Genomic DNA, 21,073 nt, shown 5'->3' with positions numbered 1-21,073 from the left:
ATTCTATCTCCACCCCAAATAGCTTCATTGGGTGACTATTGTCAGAAATCTCACATTTACCGGTAATCAGAATCTAACTCAAAAACAGTGATACATTTATGGGTGCTCTCTGTACACTAGGCCTTGTATATCAAAGATTGTGAAGAAAAATGGTTTTCTTTTTCTGTAACAACCAATTAGATTCTCCCTTTTATACTATCTGGGCAATATTTACTGTAATAGGCAACTAATATGGTTTGATAATGTAATAATTAAGGGTTATTGTTATTGTTTTACATGTTAAATGAATGCAGCATTGACAACTGACAGAGAAATCCTTTGATACCTCATTATCTTACATACCACACACTTTACTAATAGACACAAACACAACATATAGCCTCACATCATTATTTAACAGTACATCTTAAGGAAACAGGCTTATTAAGGGAGGAAAAAACAAAATAGTTAAGGCTGAAGACCACCAAGAATTTCAGTTATAGTAAACAAACTGATATTTGAAAGATTTGGTAATCCATTTATATTAAGCAAACTGGCTAGCTTGTAGCTCTCCCCTTAGATCACTTTATGGTTACCCATGCATGTAAGATTGCCTGTCATAGAGGTGCACAGTGGGTGTGCCCAGTGTGCGGTGCTGACTCCCCCTTCTGCCTGGGCTTCCCCCCGTGCTGCGTGTCCCCCACTGCAGTGCTGCTGGCTTGCCTCCACCGCTGTTGTGAGAGACGTTTTAAAGATAGTGAACAGGGGAAGGAGCTTATCACTATGTAATTCAGCAGCTCCTTCATTTTCTAAATGAACACACTCACTGTGTTCAATCATAACGGAAGCATGGTAAACTGTGCTTACTATGCTTCAGTTTGTGAATGAACAGGAAGCCGTTCAGCACAGAACAGTTTCCATTCAGTCACTGTTCAGTGCAGCTGAGGCTGCAGAAAAAGGCTTGTGTGTTTGAGCTTTGGGGTGCACACCCTAATGCAATAAGCTGTGCACACCTTTGTTGTCTGTTAAAATGTTTTTTTTTTTTACATTTTCAGCAGCTATTCAGCAAAACCATTAGCCACAGCAGAGAACTGGTTGGCTACCTTAATATTTGCAGGCCCAGCATGGAAGCTAGAACTCTGACGAAGAGTCTGACAGAGACATGTTGACTTGGAGGGGGGGACCACTCAACACTGTTTCCACTCAGAGAAGAACTCTTCCCATAAGTTTATGATCTCAGTCTCCAATCAGTCTAAGAATTAATACAGTGTGTGTGTGCATTTTACCCACACCATTACCATCACCTTCATTCCAGGTCCATGCTGGTACTGAATGTTGAGAAACGGAAAAGAGCCTTAGCCAGCAACCCCATCGAAAAAGCATCTCAAAACCTTACTTTGATAAAACTTGTGATTTGCAAGCTGAAAATTCTCTGTAAGTTTTGGCACCAATTCACATGTTTTTTTGGCTGAGCAAATCTTGCTTGGTACATCGATTTTTAATGTCTAGAATTTCTTGTGGAGATACCTGACCATGTGGGTAAATGGTAAATTTCGAGCTGGGGTCAAGTCCTTTTTGTATCTATCATTTTTGTTGATTTGCTCACATATCTAACATTGTGTTCCAGCAAGAATTCTTTGCGGTTTGTTCTGCATTGCAAAACCGCATTACAGACATTTCATGAAAGAAAAAATGAACAGAGAAAGACAAGCAACTTTGTGATCTATTATGCTGTGTCACACCTTTTACTACAATTTTATATTTCCACAATAGTATTCCTAGCCTTAAACAAGGTGAACACATACAAGTACTTACTAGCTTAACCCTATGACCTGGAGTGGCACTTATTTCCCAAGTACATTCCTTACGACTTGGATACTTGTCTGGCCAGTTGGGGCTTGTTATTACTCCATTCGGGCTATGAATTCTATGTTCACATTCAGCTGTGTAAAGAAAGAAATTATTTAGTATGCAGCAGTTGCAATTTACAAAAAGTTAGTCAAGCTATTAGGCAGGGGCAGTTGTATAGTATTATTGACAATGTATATGAAGGTTTACATAATATTTTAAATCACATTTAAGGCATTGATATGTATACACTATTCAGACAGCCTGTAAATTATGTAGTTTTTGGTTCACTTGTACTGTTAGTAGCTTGTCCTGTCTATTGCTGAGCTGCTGTAGATACTTTGTTATGCGTAAAAGTGAATTTCAGGCATGGTAAATTTTTACATAGTTACATTGTTCCAGCTTGGATCAATGTAAGTATATATCATATCTGGCCAAGGCACCTGGAAATCACTCCACCACTTCAGTGACCTCTACTAGCTGGAATGTAGACTCCGCCACTACAGTGGTCTCCACTAGCTTTTGGGTTCTATGCTGAGCAACCGACCTAAAGCAATGTGAACGCAGGAGATCAGTCACTCAGCACAGGACCATTCAGAGAATGATTTGCATTTTCTGAATAAATACAAAGCATTCTATGATTGGGCAAGGTGGAGAGTGTGGCATCACCGCCCCACCTCTCCACCAATCAGACAAGTCTTTGCATTCATCCAGAAAACACGAAGCATTCTCTGAATAGTGGTCGACCTCCTGGGTTCACAATGCATCAGGCTGGCATCTCAGCAGGGCACCCAGAAGCTAGTGGAGATTCCTCACGTAGTGATTTCTACTTCAGTGATTTCTAGCTTCCAGGGGCATTGGTCAGGTATGGTATATACACAGTTAAACTATGTAAAAATATACCATACCCGGAATTTTTCTTTAAATATTCAAGCTCATGAGTATTTTAGAGAACTATTCTGGTTGACGAGTTAGCATAGCATTTCCAAAATGTAGTATATACTAGCTTGTCATTTTCAGGTGCCACTTGTAAACATGCTGTTCACATATTGAGGGCATGGTCTTTGCTGTTCGCAAGGGAATTTTCCTCAGAGCTTAACAAATAAGGTGAAGCTCTGCTGACCTTCATCCAATCACATCCAAGCAAAGATGCTTTATTTATTTTGCAAAGTGCAACTTCTTATGCAAAGTAAACAGCTTGTTTGGCTTTAGTAAATAAATACTATAATTGCCAGAGTACTCTGGGTTTTATAAAGAGAGTACATGAAACTGATTGTAAACAGACACCTGGTAAAACAACCCATCCAGTTGGAAATGAAAGGCAAGACATTTGTGTATAGATGTAAAAAAAACATTATAAATACCTTTTATTCCCTTTTTTATAAATGATCACATTCCCTCTGTTCTCAGCTGCATTAGAACTGGGGGGAGGAGGAGGAGAAGCAGCAGCACACTGAACTTCCCAGTAAATGGTTGTGCAGGAGGGGCTTGTCAGGACAAGTCTGATCATTGGAGGAAAGCAGGCTGAGTTTCCAGCATAGCTAGAGAACTGACCACGGTGTGTTCTCCTGTTTAGTGAGGTCAGTTTTTAATAGGAAAACATAGGAACTGGTAGGAACACCAGTGATTTAACACAAAGGAAGCAATACAAAGAGAACAGGATACTTTTTTATACAAGCACATGGTACAGCAGGCACATATCCAGAATATGAAATGCTGGGGTAACAAATGCTTTAAGGCCCTTTAGGCGGGATATCTCTAACTAATATTTTGAACAGAGCTGTTAGAGAGGACACAGAGAGAGGGGGACAAGTAATGTGTACTTTTCAGCTTGAGTTATTGAGCTGTACAACAGGTTTTTAACAACAGAAAGTGTAAATTGAAAAACATGTTATAAGGTGCTTTGAGCTCCACCCGCCGGCTGCATGTGAAAGTACAAAACATAAATGTTCAATATTTGATATTTACCTAACTAAAATATATACATACACACATACTGTAAATATATATATATATTTTGTCCACAATGGTTATAGAACCTCAACATTTAGTAGTTTAAAACACTATAGTGTGCTCTTAGGGGCTTGTAGCCATCATCACAGTGAATTATTTGTTATGCAGAAGCAACACAGATGAAAACAAAGTGTACCACAGGAGTCTTCAGCTTCATCTAGGTGCTAATCTCTGCCTCATCTCATGTACCATCAAAATCAAAAAAAGGGAAGCACCAGTGGTCAATGGTTCACACCTTGTAAAAAATAAATAAATACACCTGTGTTTCCCCTCCAGTGGAAGAGATTTACTAAAACTGGTGCACACAGAATCTGGAGCAAAGGCTGAGAGCGCTGACCGGAATTTTCTAGGCTTAAGGCCCCTTTCACACGGGGCGGACTTTTTCAAGTGGATCTGCCTGCTCAGCGGAGGATTTCTAAGCTGATCCCCACTGAGCAGGCAGATGACAGGTCCATGTCCTTTCCACTGATGCAGAGTAGACACGAACACAGCCTGCTGTTCTCTATGGGGCAGTTAGATGGAAACAGACCGCCTGTCCATTTTTAATGGACAGAATCAGATTGAAGGTCGTCAGATGTCAGTGGGCAATCTGCAGCTCCATAGAGAGCAATGCATGGTCCAATCGGCTCGATCTGTCAGTGTGAAAGGGATCTTACACCTAACAGCTGATTGGTCACTATAACCAACTGCACCAGATTCTGTGTGCACCAGTTTGAGTAAATATCTCCCACTGGAGGGGAAACACAGGTCTATTTGTTAAAGATACTTATATAGCACCATTATTATTATTATTATACAGGATTTATATAGCGCCAACAGTTTACGCAGTGCTTTACAATATAAAAGGAAGACAATACAGTTATAATATAATAAAACACAAGAGGATTAAGAGGGCCCTGCTCAGAAGAGCTTACAATCTAATAGGGTGAGGCAGGTGGTACAAAATGTTCTAACTGTGGGAAATGAGCTGATGGAGGTGGTAAAAGATTAGTTGGAGATGTGATAGGCTTCCCTGAAGAGATGAGTTTTCAGGGATCGCCTGAAGGTAGCAAGAGTGGGGGATAGCGAGTTCCAGAGGATGGGAGAGCCTCTGGAGAAATCCTGGAGACGAGCATGGGAGGAGGAGACGAGGGAGGTTGAGAGTAGGAGGCCTTGAGAAGAGCGGAGAGGACATTTGTGTGATATTTGGAGACAAGATTGGTGATGTAGCTTGGGGCAGAGTTGTGAATGACTTTGTATGTTGTGGTTAGTATTTTGAATGTAATTTGCTGGGCGACTGGGAGCCAGTGTAGAGATTGGAGTAGAGGGTTGGCAGACACTGAGCTGTTGGAAAGGTGAATAGGTCTGCCAGCAGCATTCATTATAGACTTAAGAGTGGATAGCCTATGGAGAGGCAGGCCAATGAAAAGGGAGTTGCAATAGTCAAGGCGAGAGATAACAAGGGAGTGAATGAGGAGTGTTGTGGTTTCATTTGTTAAAAAGGGGAGAATTTTAGAGATATCACGGAGGTGAATTCTACAAACTTTTGATGATTGGATTTGAGGCTGAAAGGACAAGTCAGGGTCTAGGATTACACCTAGTACCCTGGCGTGAGGTGAGGGACTGATGGTTGCATTGTTGATTTTGATGGAAAAGTCATAGAGGGGGGCACGGGAGGGGGGGGGTGAGGAGTAGACAGATAAATTTGGGTGTCATCGGCGTATAAGTGGTATTGGAAGCCTTGGGCGGTTAGCAAGTGACCAAGGGAGGATGTGTAGATAAAGAAGAGAAGGGGTCCAGGAGCAGAGCCTTGGGGGACCCCCACAGAAAGGGGCAATGGAGCAGACCTGTCTGTGGTGGCGATGTGTGACACAAATGTAGGGCTGGGCTCTTTAATTTTTTTCCCCAGCAATGCTGACAAAATAAACACAAAAAGGACACTTTATTTTCTTCTCTCCTGTGATGGACAGCTACAGGGAGAGAGGGGACTGGACTTTGCCCTGACTGGCTGTTGCTACAGCTGAAGAGGACCCTGCCCTTAGCAACCCCGATGAAGGAGGACTCCTGATTAGCTGCCTAAGCTAATCAAGAGAGAAGGAGGAAATCGATGTGGGATCTGAGGAGAGGGCTCTGGGACCCATTTTAGAGAGACTGGGAACCACTTAGGGAACAGGATTGCCTGGCCAGTACAATAGATCTTCGGGAAGTGTTCTGTGAGGAGAGAAACAGAATTGAGTACTTTCTGTGACTGCTATTGCAGAGCCTGGGAGCTGAACTGTGCTGTGTGTGCCCAGAGAGTGTTAGCCTGGAAGTTTGCGGTACAGGGCTCAGGGCTGCAAGAATCCACAGGACTGTTGTTGACCTGCTGACCACATGCTGTTGCCAGAGGATCTGTTCTGCCAGGAGAAGTGTGCTGCACCTGAATCACATGCAAAAAACTGTGTGCAGGGACCAGGCTGTAGGCTGCTGCTATGCTAACACTACTTAATGCAGTGAGGGAGGAGAGACTGTGCTTCTATTCCAGTGCGTTCCAGTTGCTCCCAGTGACCACGTGTTCCAGCTACCTGCTAAAGCTGCAGAGAGCTGGCTCAAGAGGAAGGACCCTTTCACCAGCCACAGAGGAATCCCTCAGGACTAGAATTAGTCATCAGTGGTGAGAGACTTCCAGCCACCATCTTGTTTACTTTAGTGAGTACTCCCACGTAAGGGCCCCATCGCCGGCAGACTCTCTACATAGTCCCACTGACCAGTGGTTAGGCAGGACAACTTTGCATTAGGTAGTAGGTAGGCTGTATTGCCTTTGAAAAATGCCATTTGTATTGCTGTACTGTGTTGGATTGTCATTATTCTGCAAATACAAGCCAGTATCGCTCACTAGCACCTGCCTAGTGCACGTTTGTGCACCAGTTGCTTCCCAGGCAGATGTGGTGAATGAACAGTGACACCCTGTGAATGGTATCACTTAACAAGGTGCCTACATTGCTATATTGCAATTTTTTTATTATTATTTAACCCATTCCTTTCTAGGGCTTTGCCATTAAATAAAGCCCATTTAAACCTTTGAGGTGTGTTAGTGGCGCTACACAGATGATTATTCCAAAATCATAATAGGTATTGCTAAATTGATGGGAGCTCTGACTCTCCCGTATCAAAGGTCGGTGGTGGCAGTTAAAGGATTAATTTCTTAATTAGCCCAATGACAAATCGCTCTCAGGCTGCTGGCACCTAGATCGTGGTCCCGCAAGCTGGAAAATCTTTGTGCTGGGCGCAGCTGAGAGTGGCATTGACACGTAAGTGACAGTGTGGTGTGAGATTGACTGGTCCTTCATTACGAGTAAGTGAGGACAGGGGTCTGATACCCACGTTCATCACATATTGGTTTATGCATCACTTTACATATGTTTTGTACACTTTTTCCCTATGCTGCACTATAGTTAAATACATGCTCTTTAATTTAAAATACTACTACCTCAGAGCAATCCATAGATTCTTACTAAGCTATTCACTGAATTTTAAAGGCAAATAAATTGCCTTGCTTCCAGAACTGAAAGAAACTTTTAGCTCAGTTTGCTGGTTTACAAAATGTAGCATTGCCATGATCTCTTTGGGACTCTTACCTTCTTTACAATCATGTTTGTTCTCGTGGAGTACAAATCCATTGCGGCATTGGCAAACATAGCTGCCAATTGTGTTGATGCATTCATGTTGGCAACCCCCATTTTCTTTTGAACATTCATCTTTGTCTGTAGGTGAGAAACATTTGTGTTACCCCTTTGGAAACTGCACATCATGTTGCACCTAAAATTACTGTTAAATCAAGCAAAGCATATCATGCAAAACCATGTCAGCCTGTAACCTTGTACACATATGACTCTGCAGGTAACATGGATATTTGTTTATCATTATGACTTTGTTCCTTTTTTTAAAATGCATTTTCAAAAATTATCAGATTTTAATATATATTATTTAGAAAACTGAAGCTAATCTTTAACGATGTTGACGTTTCTACAGATTAGTAAATACAAGGTTGCAGATAACATGTTTTGTTTATTTAAAGCTTAGCATTATGTACAGCTCTTAAGAACAATATACTTAATATTAATAAATCAGTGTATACATTTGGGATCAATTCATGAAGGCAACTGTTATTAATATGTAAAGAAATTGCTATAGGCCAGTATACTAAGTATATTAATATTAAATATGCATACTGCCACCATTAGATCTAAAGTAAAGATGAGAAGATGGAGAGCAGTTTTCAGAAGGTCAACAGTGTTTCTGCATAAAGAAGGATTCTTAACAGCAGCCATTCAGAAGAGAGGCATCCACTGAAATAGGAATTTGTCAGATGTCATTATCCAGCAGACCTGGTCAGGGCTTTAGATCTGAACTGACAGATTGGTCTTGACATACACAGAAAAATCTATGTCATGGCAATGCATAATGCAGATGAATAGTAATTAATTTGAGACGACACAAGGAAATGCTTAACAGTTTTATCATATGTGTCATTCTTCAAGGGCTTATTAGTCATTACTGTTGCCAAAAGGAGTTGTCATTAAATATATTCAAAATTAAGTTTTTTTGGTTTTTTTTTTTTTAGTTTTTATGCTTTTTACAGTTAAAAAGTCAGGTTTCTACTTTTACTCTTCAAGTATTTTATTCAGATTTCACAAGGCATTAAGGCGGTCCTAATGCTTTGTAAGTTCAAATTTCTCTGAAAAAAAAAAAAAACAAGTTTCTTAGCACCCTAACCTATTCTAGTAGATACATAGGTACATAAACATAAGTAGAAACATAGGGATTGATTTACTAAAATTGTAGACTGTAAAATCTGGGACATAGAAACTAATCAATCAGTTTCATGGGTTTTTTTCAAGCTACCATGCACAACTGCACCAGATTTTGCACTATCCAACTTTCGTAAATCAACCCCATAGAATATTGAGCAGATAGCTTCAATGTAAAGCTCTTGCTTTCGTTAGGAGTTTAATTGATCCCCAGCACATTCCCAAACTCCTGGCAAGTTTTTGTTCTAAAAGTTCATTGAGTCTTTATTAACACAGCCCATGGCTTTTCAGTTAACCAGGTACCCTTACCAATACTTGGCAGTGATCAACAATGACATGTAATGTCAGTTAGGCAGATTTTTTGTTTCTTTGCGGTTGTACAAAATTTACCAATATTCTGATTGGCGTGACCTGATGAAAATAGAACATTCTACTTATAATGTAAGCCCTTGACCATGAGACTCAAAGTTTTCGCCCACAGCTTTTTCCTACCTGTGATGTACTTATACCAACTAGGGCTAATCGACCCATTCAAGAACCTGGAGTACTTACACTTACAAATGTTCACTAAAACAGCATTTATAGGATCCATATAATTGAAACTAAATTTGTATTAACAATGGAATTTGATATATCCTTGCTCTATTTGGAATACCCGAAATTTAGCCCTGGTGTAATGCCATTACATGGTAATAACATTACTGATTATAAAATAAAATGTAAAAAGAACATCCATCAAAGAAAGAAAATGGGATATAGAATATTCAAACTCCATTAGGCTTTCTGAAACTCAGACACTCTTAAGATTGCTATTTTACCATGTACAAAAAACAAAGACCAGAGTAACCTCTAGGAACTATTGTTTTAGAAGGCTAGTATTTTAAACCTTAAAAATGTAATATTTTACCATAGTGATCACAGACTAGGTAAGCAATAACTTTAGGCAACCAATACTGCAGTTGCTAGCTTAAGGTTAACCAGACTGCCCCAATAGGGTTTTGCGTAGATAAGATCCAAATTATTTTGGTCAGAACTTGATGTCAAGATACAGAAAACGTAGATAATGACATGATCTTAAGGGAAGCTTGCTGCGGTAAGTTTAAAATGTGTTAAAAAGTAGCAACCCGAAATTCCCATGTGGTTAGTTTAAAGTTATAAAGTCTAGAAAACAAATGCTTTGGGCATATGTTAACCCCAAGTCATTTGTGAGTAAGTGAGAAGAAAGCAATTCCCCAGCTTTCAATGGATGTTTGAGCCCTTAGACCAAAGAAGAAGCAAACATCCTTTCCCCACCACAAATAATCTTACGGGGTGGTCGTACCTCTGATCCTTTCAGAGGCCACCAGTCTGTCAAATATACGTACACGACCTGACGGAACAGTTTTTGTCAAGTCCTTGCAAGATTCAAAAATAAAAATTCTCTCTTTGCAGGCAGCTTTCTTGTCTGTAAACAAAAATGTACCAGCGACAGCAAAAGAAATGAGTGTGGACAGTAAACTTGACCCCTCTGCAACATTATCATCCCCAAGTGTCCACAGTCTATAAAAATAATGTAATAAACATGTAGCATTACACAACAAATACTCAGTTACAATACAAACAAATCAGTTATTAATTCTTTAGAATAAACTGTATACACTGGTATGTTTTATGCTCTGTAGTGTAAAGTTTATACACAAGGATATTATATGTGATGAAAAATACACATTGCAAAACTATGGTATGCTATAGAAATAAAAAAAATAATAATAAAGTATCTCACAAAAGTGATTACACCCCTTACATTTTTGTAAATGTTTTATTATATCTTTTCATGTGACAACACTGAAGAAATTACACTATACTACAATGTAAAGCAGTGCAGGTACAGCTTGTATAACAGTGTAAATTTGCTGTCCTCTCAAAATAACTCAATACAGCCATTAATGTCTAAACCGCTGGTAACAAAAAGTGAGTACACCCCTAAGTGAAAATGTCCAAATTGGGCCCAATTAGCCATTTCCCCTCCCCCCGTGTCATGTGACTTGTTAGTGTTACAAAGTCTCAGGTGTGAATGGGGAGCAGGTGTGTTAAATTTGGCATTAAATCGCTCTCACTCTCTCATACTGGTCACGTGAAGTTCAACATGGCACCTCAGGTAAAAGAACTCTCTGAGGATCTGAAAAAAATAAATGTTGCTCCACATAAAGATGGCTTCGGTTATAAGATGGCCAAGATCCTGAAACTGAGCTGCAGCACCGTGGCCAAGACCATATAGTGGTTTAATAGGACAGATTCCACTCAGAACAGGCTATGGTTGACCAAAGAAGCTGAGTGTACATGCTCAGCGTCATATCCAGAGGTTGTCTTTGGGAAATAGACGTATGAATGCTGCAAGCATTGCTGCAGAGGTTGAAGGGGGGTCAGCCTCTCAGTGGTCAGACCATACATCGCACACTGCATCAAACTGGTCTGCATGGCTGTCTTCCCAGAAGGAAGACTCTTCTAAAGATGATGCACAAGAAAGCCCGGAAACAGTATGCTGAAGTCAAGCAGACAAAGGACATGGATTACTGGAACCATGTCCCGTGGTCTGATGAGACCAAGATAAACTTATTTGGTTCAGATGGTGTCAACCAGCTGGGGAGTACAAAGATAAGAGTGTCTTGCCTACAGTCAAGCATGGTGGTGGGCGTGTCATGGTCTGGGGCTGCATGAGTGCTGTCGGCACTGGGGAGCTACAGTTCATTGAGGGAACCATGAATGCTAACATGTACTGTGACATACTGAACCAAAGCATGATCCCCTCGCATAGGAGACTGGGCCACAGAGCAGTATTCCATCATAAGAACAGCCCCAGCCCCAAACACACCTCCAAGATGACCACTGCCTTGCTAAAGAAGCTGAGGGTAAAGGTGATGGACTCGCCAAGCATGTCTCCAGACCTAAACCCTATTGAGCATTTCTGGAGCATCCTCAAACAGAAGGTGGAGGAGCGCAAGGGCTCAAACATCCACCAGCTCTGGGATGTCATCATGGAGGAGTGGAAGAGGACTCCAGTGGCAACCTGTGAAGCTCTGGTGAACTCCATGCCCAAGAGGGTTAAGGCAGTGCTGGAAAATATTGGTGGCCACACAAAATATTGAAACTTTGGCCCAATTTGGACATTTTACACATAGGATACTTTTACACTTAATCTCTTTTGTTGCCAGTGGTTTAGACATGAATAGTTGTGTGTTGAGTTATTTTGTGGGGACAGCAAACCATTTACACCATTATACAAGCTGTACACTCACTACTTTACATTGTAGCAAAGTGTGATTTTTTCAGTGTTGTCACATGAAAAGATTTACTAAAATATTTACAAAAATGTGAGGGGTGTACTCACTTTTGTAAGATACTGTATATAATACTATATAAAACCCCTTTTTTAATGCATATAATATATTCAAACTAAATTAGCGGTGCATTTCCTTAGTTTTTTTTTCTTTACCAGATATACAAGAATCATAGTAAAATGTATGTGATATTTATTTTAACAGCAAAAGATATGTTTCATTGCTAATTTTATTGTTATCGATAACAGCAGATTTTATTGCCAACATACATTTTTGGCATTATAGCTTGGCAAAAGAAAGCAAAGTCTGTGGCTTGGACCTGTTGAGGCATTTTCTATCCCCCAAAAGCTTTCTTCAGCCTGTCACATATATATTCAAACTAACAAGGAGAGGTGAGTGTACAGATACCTCCAGCACTGACTTTATCTGTTTAAGTCCATAGGCCAGAGTAGTTTACTGCAATGTATTACAGTCTAAAAATATCAGATGGCTATAGTCACCTTTCAGCAAACATGTATTTTGCCCAATGTGACTTACACCCCACCCTCATTTGACAGCACTGGGGCTTCCTGACTGGCTGCTCAGGCAGTCAACACTTGCAAGTGGGTGTGAGGAGTCTGGTTTGGAATGGAAGATAAATGTATGTAGTTTCTTACTCTCTTTCTTATTGAAGTAAACCTGTTGTCCAGAGTAGACAAAGTATAGGTTAACCTTAACATTAGTGAAAGATATAAACTGCCCAAGACATCAGCATTAGGATTTGAATTTAGGTTATAAAAGTGGTATGGAAATTATTTGCTTGGGGATTGTAGGACTGTGTAACAAGAACTAAAAATACAACTGATCCCTGCTCTTTTTCATACTACATTCTATACAATGCTATAGCTTGCCCCACCTAGGCAATGGTGCATGATAGGAACCAGGACACTGAGCTTCAATTTGTACCCACTACCGCAGAATTTGAATCTAACATACATACCCCCATACTTACTGTGACTAAAGCCCCCAACTCTCAGAGCTTTTCATCTGCACCTATCTACACTCCTAACTTCTATAACCCCCACTACCTTTACCAGTATGCATCCCTACACCAGAAGAACTGTTGTAACTGCTCAATGTGATAGTAAGGGGGGAGGTATTTGGAGAAGACTAGGTGGGTCCTAAAGTAGAGACATGGTCTCTTCTCCCAATATCCCCTACATATTCTATCCCTCCCTTTATATTCTACTAACAAATGTTGTAATTGGATAAGTGAAGAAAAGCATTTTTAATGTTGAAAACACTTCATCATTAGAACTGAGTAAGTAAGGGTCCATAGAACTGAGAAAGCCACTTAGACAAGTGGTGAAACCTCTTCAACATTACAACCTTTTCTGCTGAATGTGACCAATTACTACTAGCCAAAGCAGAGAACAGAATGGAAAAAAAATGTGCAAGGAAAAACAAAAGCTGTATAAAGAAATGTAATAGAAAAGCAATACACTTTTATAAATAATTTATTCCAAATGTTCACAGGTGTTACCGATTTACCTGCAAACCTTTAAATATTAAGGCCATACATTCTGTTCATCTTTAATTTGGTTGGAAGATCCCATGTACAAACCACAAAAATATTTTAGTTTTGACAAAACGTGGTTGAACCTGTGCCAGGGGCCAGGAACCAGGCCTCTAAATCTAAGGCATTGGAAAATATCAATAGGGATGTAAAAATAGCCAGAAACTATGCCAAACAGAAGCTATATTACAGATAAAGGTTTCTCGGCAAACACAATTAATTAACATTTTATAGGCACTGTAAGCTGTTCTCAAATTGTCTTGCTTTTACTTTGAAATGGAAAGGAAAAAAGTCAATCAGCTTAAGGCTGTAAAATGTATAATATAACGTGTTTATACTCATACACATGACTACATTTTGATTGATTCTATATTTGTTTTAACTTCATAGCAAAAGTAATTTAAAGCAGCACTGTGTCAGTGATCTACTCCATTTAACGTATTTTCCTTCAAAAAAAAGTTTTTATTTACTTTTTTTACATTTTTGGTTGTCTTTTGTAAAGGCAAAACTTCACTCCCTTAATCAACATTGACTATTTGTAATCCTTATTGCTGCTAGCATTAATAGACAGGAACGTATATTACATTTACATGTTTTAAACTTTGTTTTTACATTTCTTAGGTTACTTCCTGGTTTCCATGCCTAGACAATTGAGGTCATACATCCCAGGAGTCTTTAGGAGGGGGAGGGGTTTTCTCAGCTAAGTACACCCTCCCGCTTGCATGCCTGACCTAAGGGCAAATGCCTTCCAGGAAGTAAATACTACATGAATCATCCACCCTTACTCAAAATGGCCACAACCAGAAATGCTTGGGGGTGTTTTCAAAGTGACTTCACAGCATAATAAAACATGTAAACATGGATGGATGGGCGAGTTTGCTTTGGATATTAAAAAATTAATAAAATAGCGTTTTTTAGTTTGTGGTGCTCAAATGCAATGTAGTCCTGCTTGAAGATTCACAAAAGAAAATCTTAATCTAAGTAATCTAGAGAAAGATGGCAGTGGCTCAAACCTGATTACCAGTCATTTATGTGCACTTGTGCAATCTGTTTAAACATTCTGAAGGTAAATCCTGCTCTTATATTTAATATTCTAGCATGCCTTAAAGTGGTTGTAAACCCCCTACATATACCAAGTAAAGTGACTAACCTCAGATGATACACAGAGATCAAACAAATCATCCTACATAAGTTGCACCAGTTTATCTGCTGCCCTCTCTTCTCCAGATCTGTTCAAAGTCCAGAATGTATACAGCTTTTCAGATTCCAGAAAACAGGGGGCTGGGAGCTGAAGTTACACTCTGCAGAGCTCAGTGAGGAGAGCTGACACACCCCTTCACTCAGAACACAGGAACAGAGCTGAGGCTGTCACTCACAGACTGTGTGATGTAGCTCCCTCCCATCACCTTTTTTTCTCTTGGTGTCTGGAAAACTTTTCAGAAGAAATTCATGCAGAGGAGTAAAGCAACAGACAGAAATGACACTCAGTGCTCTGGATTGAGACAAGTGCACACTATAGAGAGATATGCATTGTTCAAATTTCATTTCTGAGGTTTACAACCACTTTTAATTAAAAAAAATGATACTTATTTCTTGCTGTTTATACTACAAACACTTTTCCTTCTTTATTCCTGGCCTGTAAAAGTGTTTGCGTAAAATATAGAGGAAAGGAGGTATAGTGCACAACCACCATTGATGTGCTCATTTTTGTATTCCACGTGGCTCTAGAAAGATTACAGATGAAATACGATTGGTTGCCAAAATACACCTTGGCCAATTCTAATGTAACAAACAGATAGCGAGAAAAAAACCAAAGGAAGGTACTACCGTACCTGAAAAGAAGTGTGCACGGAAGCCCTTTTTTGAAACCGTATTGTCAGACCGAAATTCAATTCTCATATTATTGTATTGTGAAGTAATGACTTCAGGCACTTCTGTTCCACAGAATTTTCCATGTAACTTGGAATCTGAAGATAACCCACTTCTTATCTCCACAAAATCATACTTGCAGACCTGAAGACAAACAATTCAAAAGGGTTAATAAATATATAAAACAGACCAAGGTTTCATTTGCTATGAAGCATATGTTTTTTTTTTCTAAAATGATTTACACAGTTACAATCTTCCCAAATTAAAAACTATCAGTTTTATATTTCAATGTTTTTATTGAAAAAATTCAGTAATAACAAAAGTAGCAGGAAAACAGAGGCCAATTTTCGGATTGTCACTATGACAAATACACAAATACATAAAATACGATTAAACAAAAATAACATGGTCCATGAATATAAGGGAACAAACAATCATGGGATGTTCTCAGATAAACCTGCTGAGATTAGAAAGCCCAACAGACAATATAAGGAAGTAGTAAACATATACCTTATCTACTAAAGAACAGTTCTAATCAATAGTCAGAATTGTAACCATGTGCAATAGAGTGCAGGTACCGGAGTATGGTACGGAGAGATAAACGGGGAGGGGGGTGGAATAGTGGATAAGGGGTAACAGGAGACCTTCGTACCAATTCCTGAGAATATTATCAAAGTCAAAAAACTTAATAAAGCTCTAAAGGACAACCCAATATATATTGGATTCAAACAACCAACATTAAAAAAAGGGGGGGGGGGCGAAAAGTAGAAGAGAGGAAAAAAATAATAATTTTTTTAGAGTTATTATGGAGTATGTGAGTGAGTTTGTCATCCAGAAGAACTATCAATTTTCAGTAGAAAAACAGCAAACAATCATATGGTGCAGATTCCTACATTAAATTATAAGTTTTTTTAATACATATTTGCTTTAACTTGGATATGAGGCTTAACAGAAAACCATAACATGAGAATGATTAAAGCTTGAGGGATCCTTAAGAGTTAACTGATAATTCACTGATTTTATATAAACAAAATCAGACTTTGATGAAGTATAAAAAAGTATGTTAGTGAATGATTAGCAAGAGGGCATTGAAAAAGAATGCACAGGGCAAACAGCTGACTCTCGATGGTACTAAGGGCCAAGTGTAGTTCCATTCCCAGCTGAAGGAAATAAACAATATATCCCACTGAAAAGGCACATGGTCAAATTCACATACTCACAGGTCAGTGTACTACTCCCCAAGGTCAATCCAGAGCTATGAGAATGACTGGAATGTTCTCAACCTCTTTACTTTGCCGCAGACAAGACAAAAGCTTTAGTGGAAGAAAGGCATAAAACAGGGCACACTGATATGGCGCCACAAGGGCATCAGCTGTATCTGCTGTTGGGCTTCACATCCTGGAGGCAAATCTGTCTAGTTTATTGTCCAATCAGGAAGATATCAAATCCACATTTGCACAGGTCCAGATGTTGTCTGCTGAAAAAATCTGCCTGCCAGTTTTCCACACCAAAACTACAGACCGCCTCCATCACCACCCCCTGATGATTTATGTAAAGCACAGCTGTGTCATTGTCCAGTTGAACTCAGACTGGATGACTGGTCAGAAGGGGGTCAAATGAAGTAGCAACAGATGAATTGCTTATAGACTCATGATGTAAATTAGAAGCGTAGATTTTGCCTGCCTAAAACTCTAAACAGACAGAGGGCCTAGAATTTCACCTTGACCAAATGGATTCCATCTGAAACTTTTGAGGGCAAACAAAGGCATTGAGAGAGGGCCTTTAAGTCCAAGATGGGTTGAATGTTCCCATTTAGTTTTGGAACTGTAAACAGCTATGAGTAAAAACCTTGAAACATTTCAGTTGGGTAACTGGAGTGATGACCCACAGTGCAAACCATCCCCCTTTTGTAACCTTTTACTACTTACTGCATCCATGCATCAGCTACAAGAGCTTCCCAAATCTCCATGATAGCCATCAAGATTTCCCCATCTTTGATGGAACTGGTGGAGTGGACCTTTATCTGGTGGTGGTGGATTTATCTGCAGGCTTGGATCCCTTAGGGTGCAGAACTCCCTGAGCCCAAAAGGGTGGAAGAAGTGGGTACTGGAACCTGATTTGTAGGAATAAAAGGAATGGTTTTGACACAGGCAAGGAAGAAATTGAGCTGTTACATTGTTCCTTAGCTCTGTGTGCCTGAGGTAAGTGAATACTCTTGCCCCCACTGCATTTTTAATGATTTCATCTAGTGAAGAGCTGTAAAAGAGAGTCTTCCACGGAGGGTAAGCACAAGACCTTCCTTCACACTTACTACACCAACCAGCACATAACATAGAACACCCTGCAGATCTGGATAGAAGGAAGTGTTACCCGAGACATAACCAGTTTAGCAATTTTGACCAGTGGGCCAAAGTCTGAGAGGTGAGTGTGGAGGCAAGCATAGGCTCCTCACTGAGACTGATTAGACCATTTTTTGACAAAATCCTCCGCAAAGAGATGGAGTACGGGGAAGAACTTAGGGGCAAGGAATGGTTTGTTTGGGTGTTTTAAATATTTGTAGATAAAGTCATCAAATAGGGAATGATGGGAAAAACACCTTGATGGTCCTCTAAAAGGTCCCCAACAAAATCAGAGATATCAGGCATCTCTATGTCAGATTCCACTGGGAAAGGTAGCTGTAGGCATTTTAAAGCCCGTGATCAGGGAGAGCTACAAGTGGCGCCAACTGTCATAAAACCTTGTACAACTGAAGAAAAACCTCCTCTGTGAATCAGGAAAGGAAATGAGCACCTATCTGTGGAAGCAATGGGGGAATCAGAAAGGGGCTGCCAGAGCTGGTAATTCCACTTTAAGCCTGTAAGAATTGCAGAGGGCATAGTCATTCCCTGCACCAAGCTCAATGTAACACAAAATATGTCCTGATTTAGTACATTTAGATGTAAAGCAAAAAGGATCGCCGCTACTCCTGATCAGCCCAGGTGAGTAAACAATAAAAAGCAGCCTCAGCGTACGTGTCTCCACAAACCACACACCTTGATGCATTTTGCCCCACCGGCCTATGACTAAGCCCCAGTGGGTGGGCCGAAATGCATCAGAGTGTGACCGCAGTTTATTCACCTCTTCACATTTACTAACCCCCTGGATTGGTATTAGGCCAACTAAAGTAATTATGTCACCATGACATGGCTATCATGGACATAAAAGGTGATACACTATGCCTCATCCCTAAATAGTGCAGGAGAAATATGGAGACCACAGGTAGTGGGACTTTATAGGCACTGTATCAAAAACAGAAAAACATATATAAAAAGGTAGATAATGTCTTTTATTCAAAAAATAGATTAAAAAAAGATTAAAAAAAAAAAACAAATGACAATATTAACCCAACCTGCAGTATGAGCATACCCACCCCCTAAAACGATACAGGTAGGGAGCCTCCAAAGTATTAACACTAGCAATTGTGCAAAAAACAAACAAAACTACCAAAAACCAATAATCGAACAGGGGCTACGGCAGAAGAGGGGTATGTAGTCTCACACTAGGCGAACAGTAGTGTGCTCAACATGTTTTGCGTTGACAATTAATGCTTCTTTGGGAGCATGAAGGATTCATTACATTTTTAAACCCTGTTCAGGAATAAGCACAGAGTTCAAAAATGACAATTTAAACAAATGTACTAATATAACTATATAATAGAAAGGTAAACCTAGGTACTTACAAACTACATGAGTGGACCACAGAGAGCGAGTAACAGAAGCAGCAGCAAATGAGGACCCCCATAAACAGGCAGTTATGGGAATACACCTAGGTGGGTAGCGTATAAGGCGTGTATCGTATTAGGGGGTGGATATGTTCATACAGCAAGTTGGGTTAATATTGTCAATGTTTTTCATCCGTTTTTAATCTATTTTTTGAATAAAATACATTATCTACCTTTATATATGTTTTTCTGTTTTTGATATGGTGCCTATAAAGTCCCACTACCTGTGGTCTCCTGGTATTACGACAAGCCTGCAACCCATGTTCTGGGGACACAGGGATATGCTTTCACCTCTGCTGTGAGCGGCGCCAAAAGCAATTAAACAGGCTGCCCTTCCATTTAAAGGTTGTTGACCATTTGTGAGATAAAGAGCTACCCCTCAAAGAATACACAGACCACCTGAGTAAAATGTACTAGGGGGTACACTGCAGACAGAGCTCATGAACCACACGGACTGTATCTACAGCAAAATCTCTGTGTCTCCAAATACAGGCTGTTGGGGGTAGTGCATAGAGAGCTGCTTCAGTGTACTCTACATGAGAGAAACCACAGGAAGGGAAGGGGCTTGCTCTGTGTGCTAGCTTTATTCTTGTGTTTATGCGCACAAGGTTCTGGTCGAGAAAGATGATTGGAAAATGAACTGGCGATTCAGGCATAAGCAGCACCTGGCCGCCAGAACAAATAAAAGTGCACAGCCTGAGATTTAAAATAGGAGAGTTCTACTATTCCCTGAATATAATACCCAGCATGTATAGCCTCCATTAAGCAAAGTCTCCAAAGCTTAGATCTGTGCAGAAAAGGACAGATCTTCTACCTCCCTCACACACTGCTCTGCCAGCAGTATTCACTGCTGTGGCAAGGACTGAACATACATTCAAGCCTTATGTCTTCAAGTGTACTGGCCTGGACTGAAAAGCATAACTGCATGCTAACAAGACTGTCACAAAGGGAACACTAGTATACTTAATGGGCTGGGTAAACCTGTGCTCATTGGCTAACTGGATATACTTTCAGAATTTCCAACATTCCACAAGGGAATGTTGATAGTAAAAAAAAAAAATTCCAATTCAAGCAAAAATATAGCAGAAAAGAAGAAAACATCCATTCCTAGGAACAGCCAGCAATACTGAGCAGGATTGGTGTGGGAGGGGCCATAGCCCATTGGGGTTGGTCTCCAGTTTGTGTGCCTAGTGTTCATTTTCCCCTTGGGCAGCATTATAACCCTGGGTCACCTATTATGAAGCTGTGTCCCTAAATGGACAATAGAGAAAAACAGTTTTTATATCCTTTTTCTTAATCTCCTGAACCCTTGTTGCTGTTTACATGCATATATTCAGCAACCATGGCATGTCATTGTTCAGGGTGGGATGCTATGCAATGAACGTCAACATGGCCACATATCACCACATGGTCAGCACACAGAGGAGGCATCTCACAGATCATTACCCAAAATCTAAACTTATTCTTTCATAATATGTATTCTTGTACAGCTCTGCATCCAGAGAGTTAACCTCCAAAGTTTAAAATCTTTAAAGAAAAGTACATTTTAAAGACTGTCAACAATATGTCCATGTGTGAATTATTTTTCCACTACATAATCTGATGGTTTTGATAGAAAGTGTTTTATGCAGGAATTTTCTAAGCTTCTTATGATGAAATGTAAATTGCTTCAGAAAATACACCAATTGTTTACAGCAATGCTGCCATTCCCTCCAGTCACAACTATGCTTAAGAAAGTTTATTTGAGGCTCAATGTGTGTTATTAATTTATGGTCTATAAATCACAGTTCGTTACTGAAAAACAGAAGGAAGAAAAAAAAATAAGCCAAAAAAAATAAAAAATCCTGGCTAAAGTTGCTACCTTCCTGTGGCTTCCATTAAAATGATTTGTTGTAATGTTTCTTCATTTATTACTGCTGTGTGAACACAGCTTCTGTCGTACAAAAAAATTGGTCCAATACTT

The 21,073-nt window shown here is 39.8% G+C and overlaps 1 protein-coding gene across 1 annotated transcript in view; it reads right to left on the bottom strand.

Annotated features, from left to right (window-relative positions):
* Nucleotides 1-21,073, bottom strand: part of TLL1 (tolloid like 1) — a 205,944-nt gene that overhangs the window by 9,427 nt on the left and 175,444 nt on the right. The window contains exons 16-18 of the mRNA XM_073606089.1: nucleotides 15,314-15,494; nucleotides 7,437-7,562; nucleotides 1,795-1,922 (exon numbers count right to left, since the gene is read on the bottom strand). Coding sequence (XP_073462190.1) covers nucleotides 1,795-1,922; nucleotides 7,437-7,562; nucleotides 15,314-15,494 — 435 coding nt within the window. The remainder of the gene's footprint in view (nucleotides 1-1,794; nucleotides 1,923-7,436; nucleotides 7,563-15,313; nucleotides 15,495-21,073) is intronic.

Source organism: Aquarana catesbeiana, linkage group LG01 (assembly GCF_042186555.1).
Source record: "Aquarana catesbeiana isolate 2022-GZ linkage group LG01, ASM4218655v1, whole genome shotgun sequence".
Taxonomy (NCBI): domain Eukaryota; kingdom Metazoa; phylum Chordata; class Amphibia; order Anura; family Ranidae; genus Aquarana; species Aquarana catesbeiana.
The sequence above is the reverse complement of the archived record's forward strand: the minus strand, read 5'-3'. Positions and strand labels throughout refer to the sequence as shown.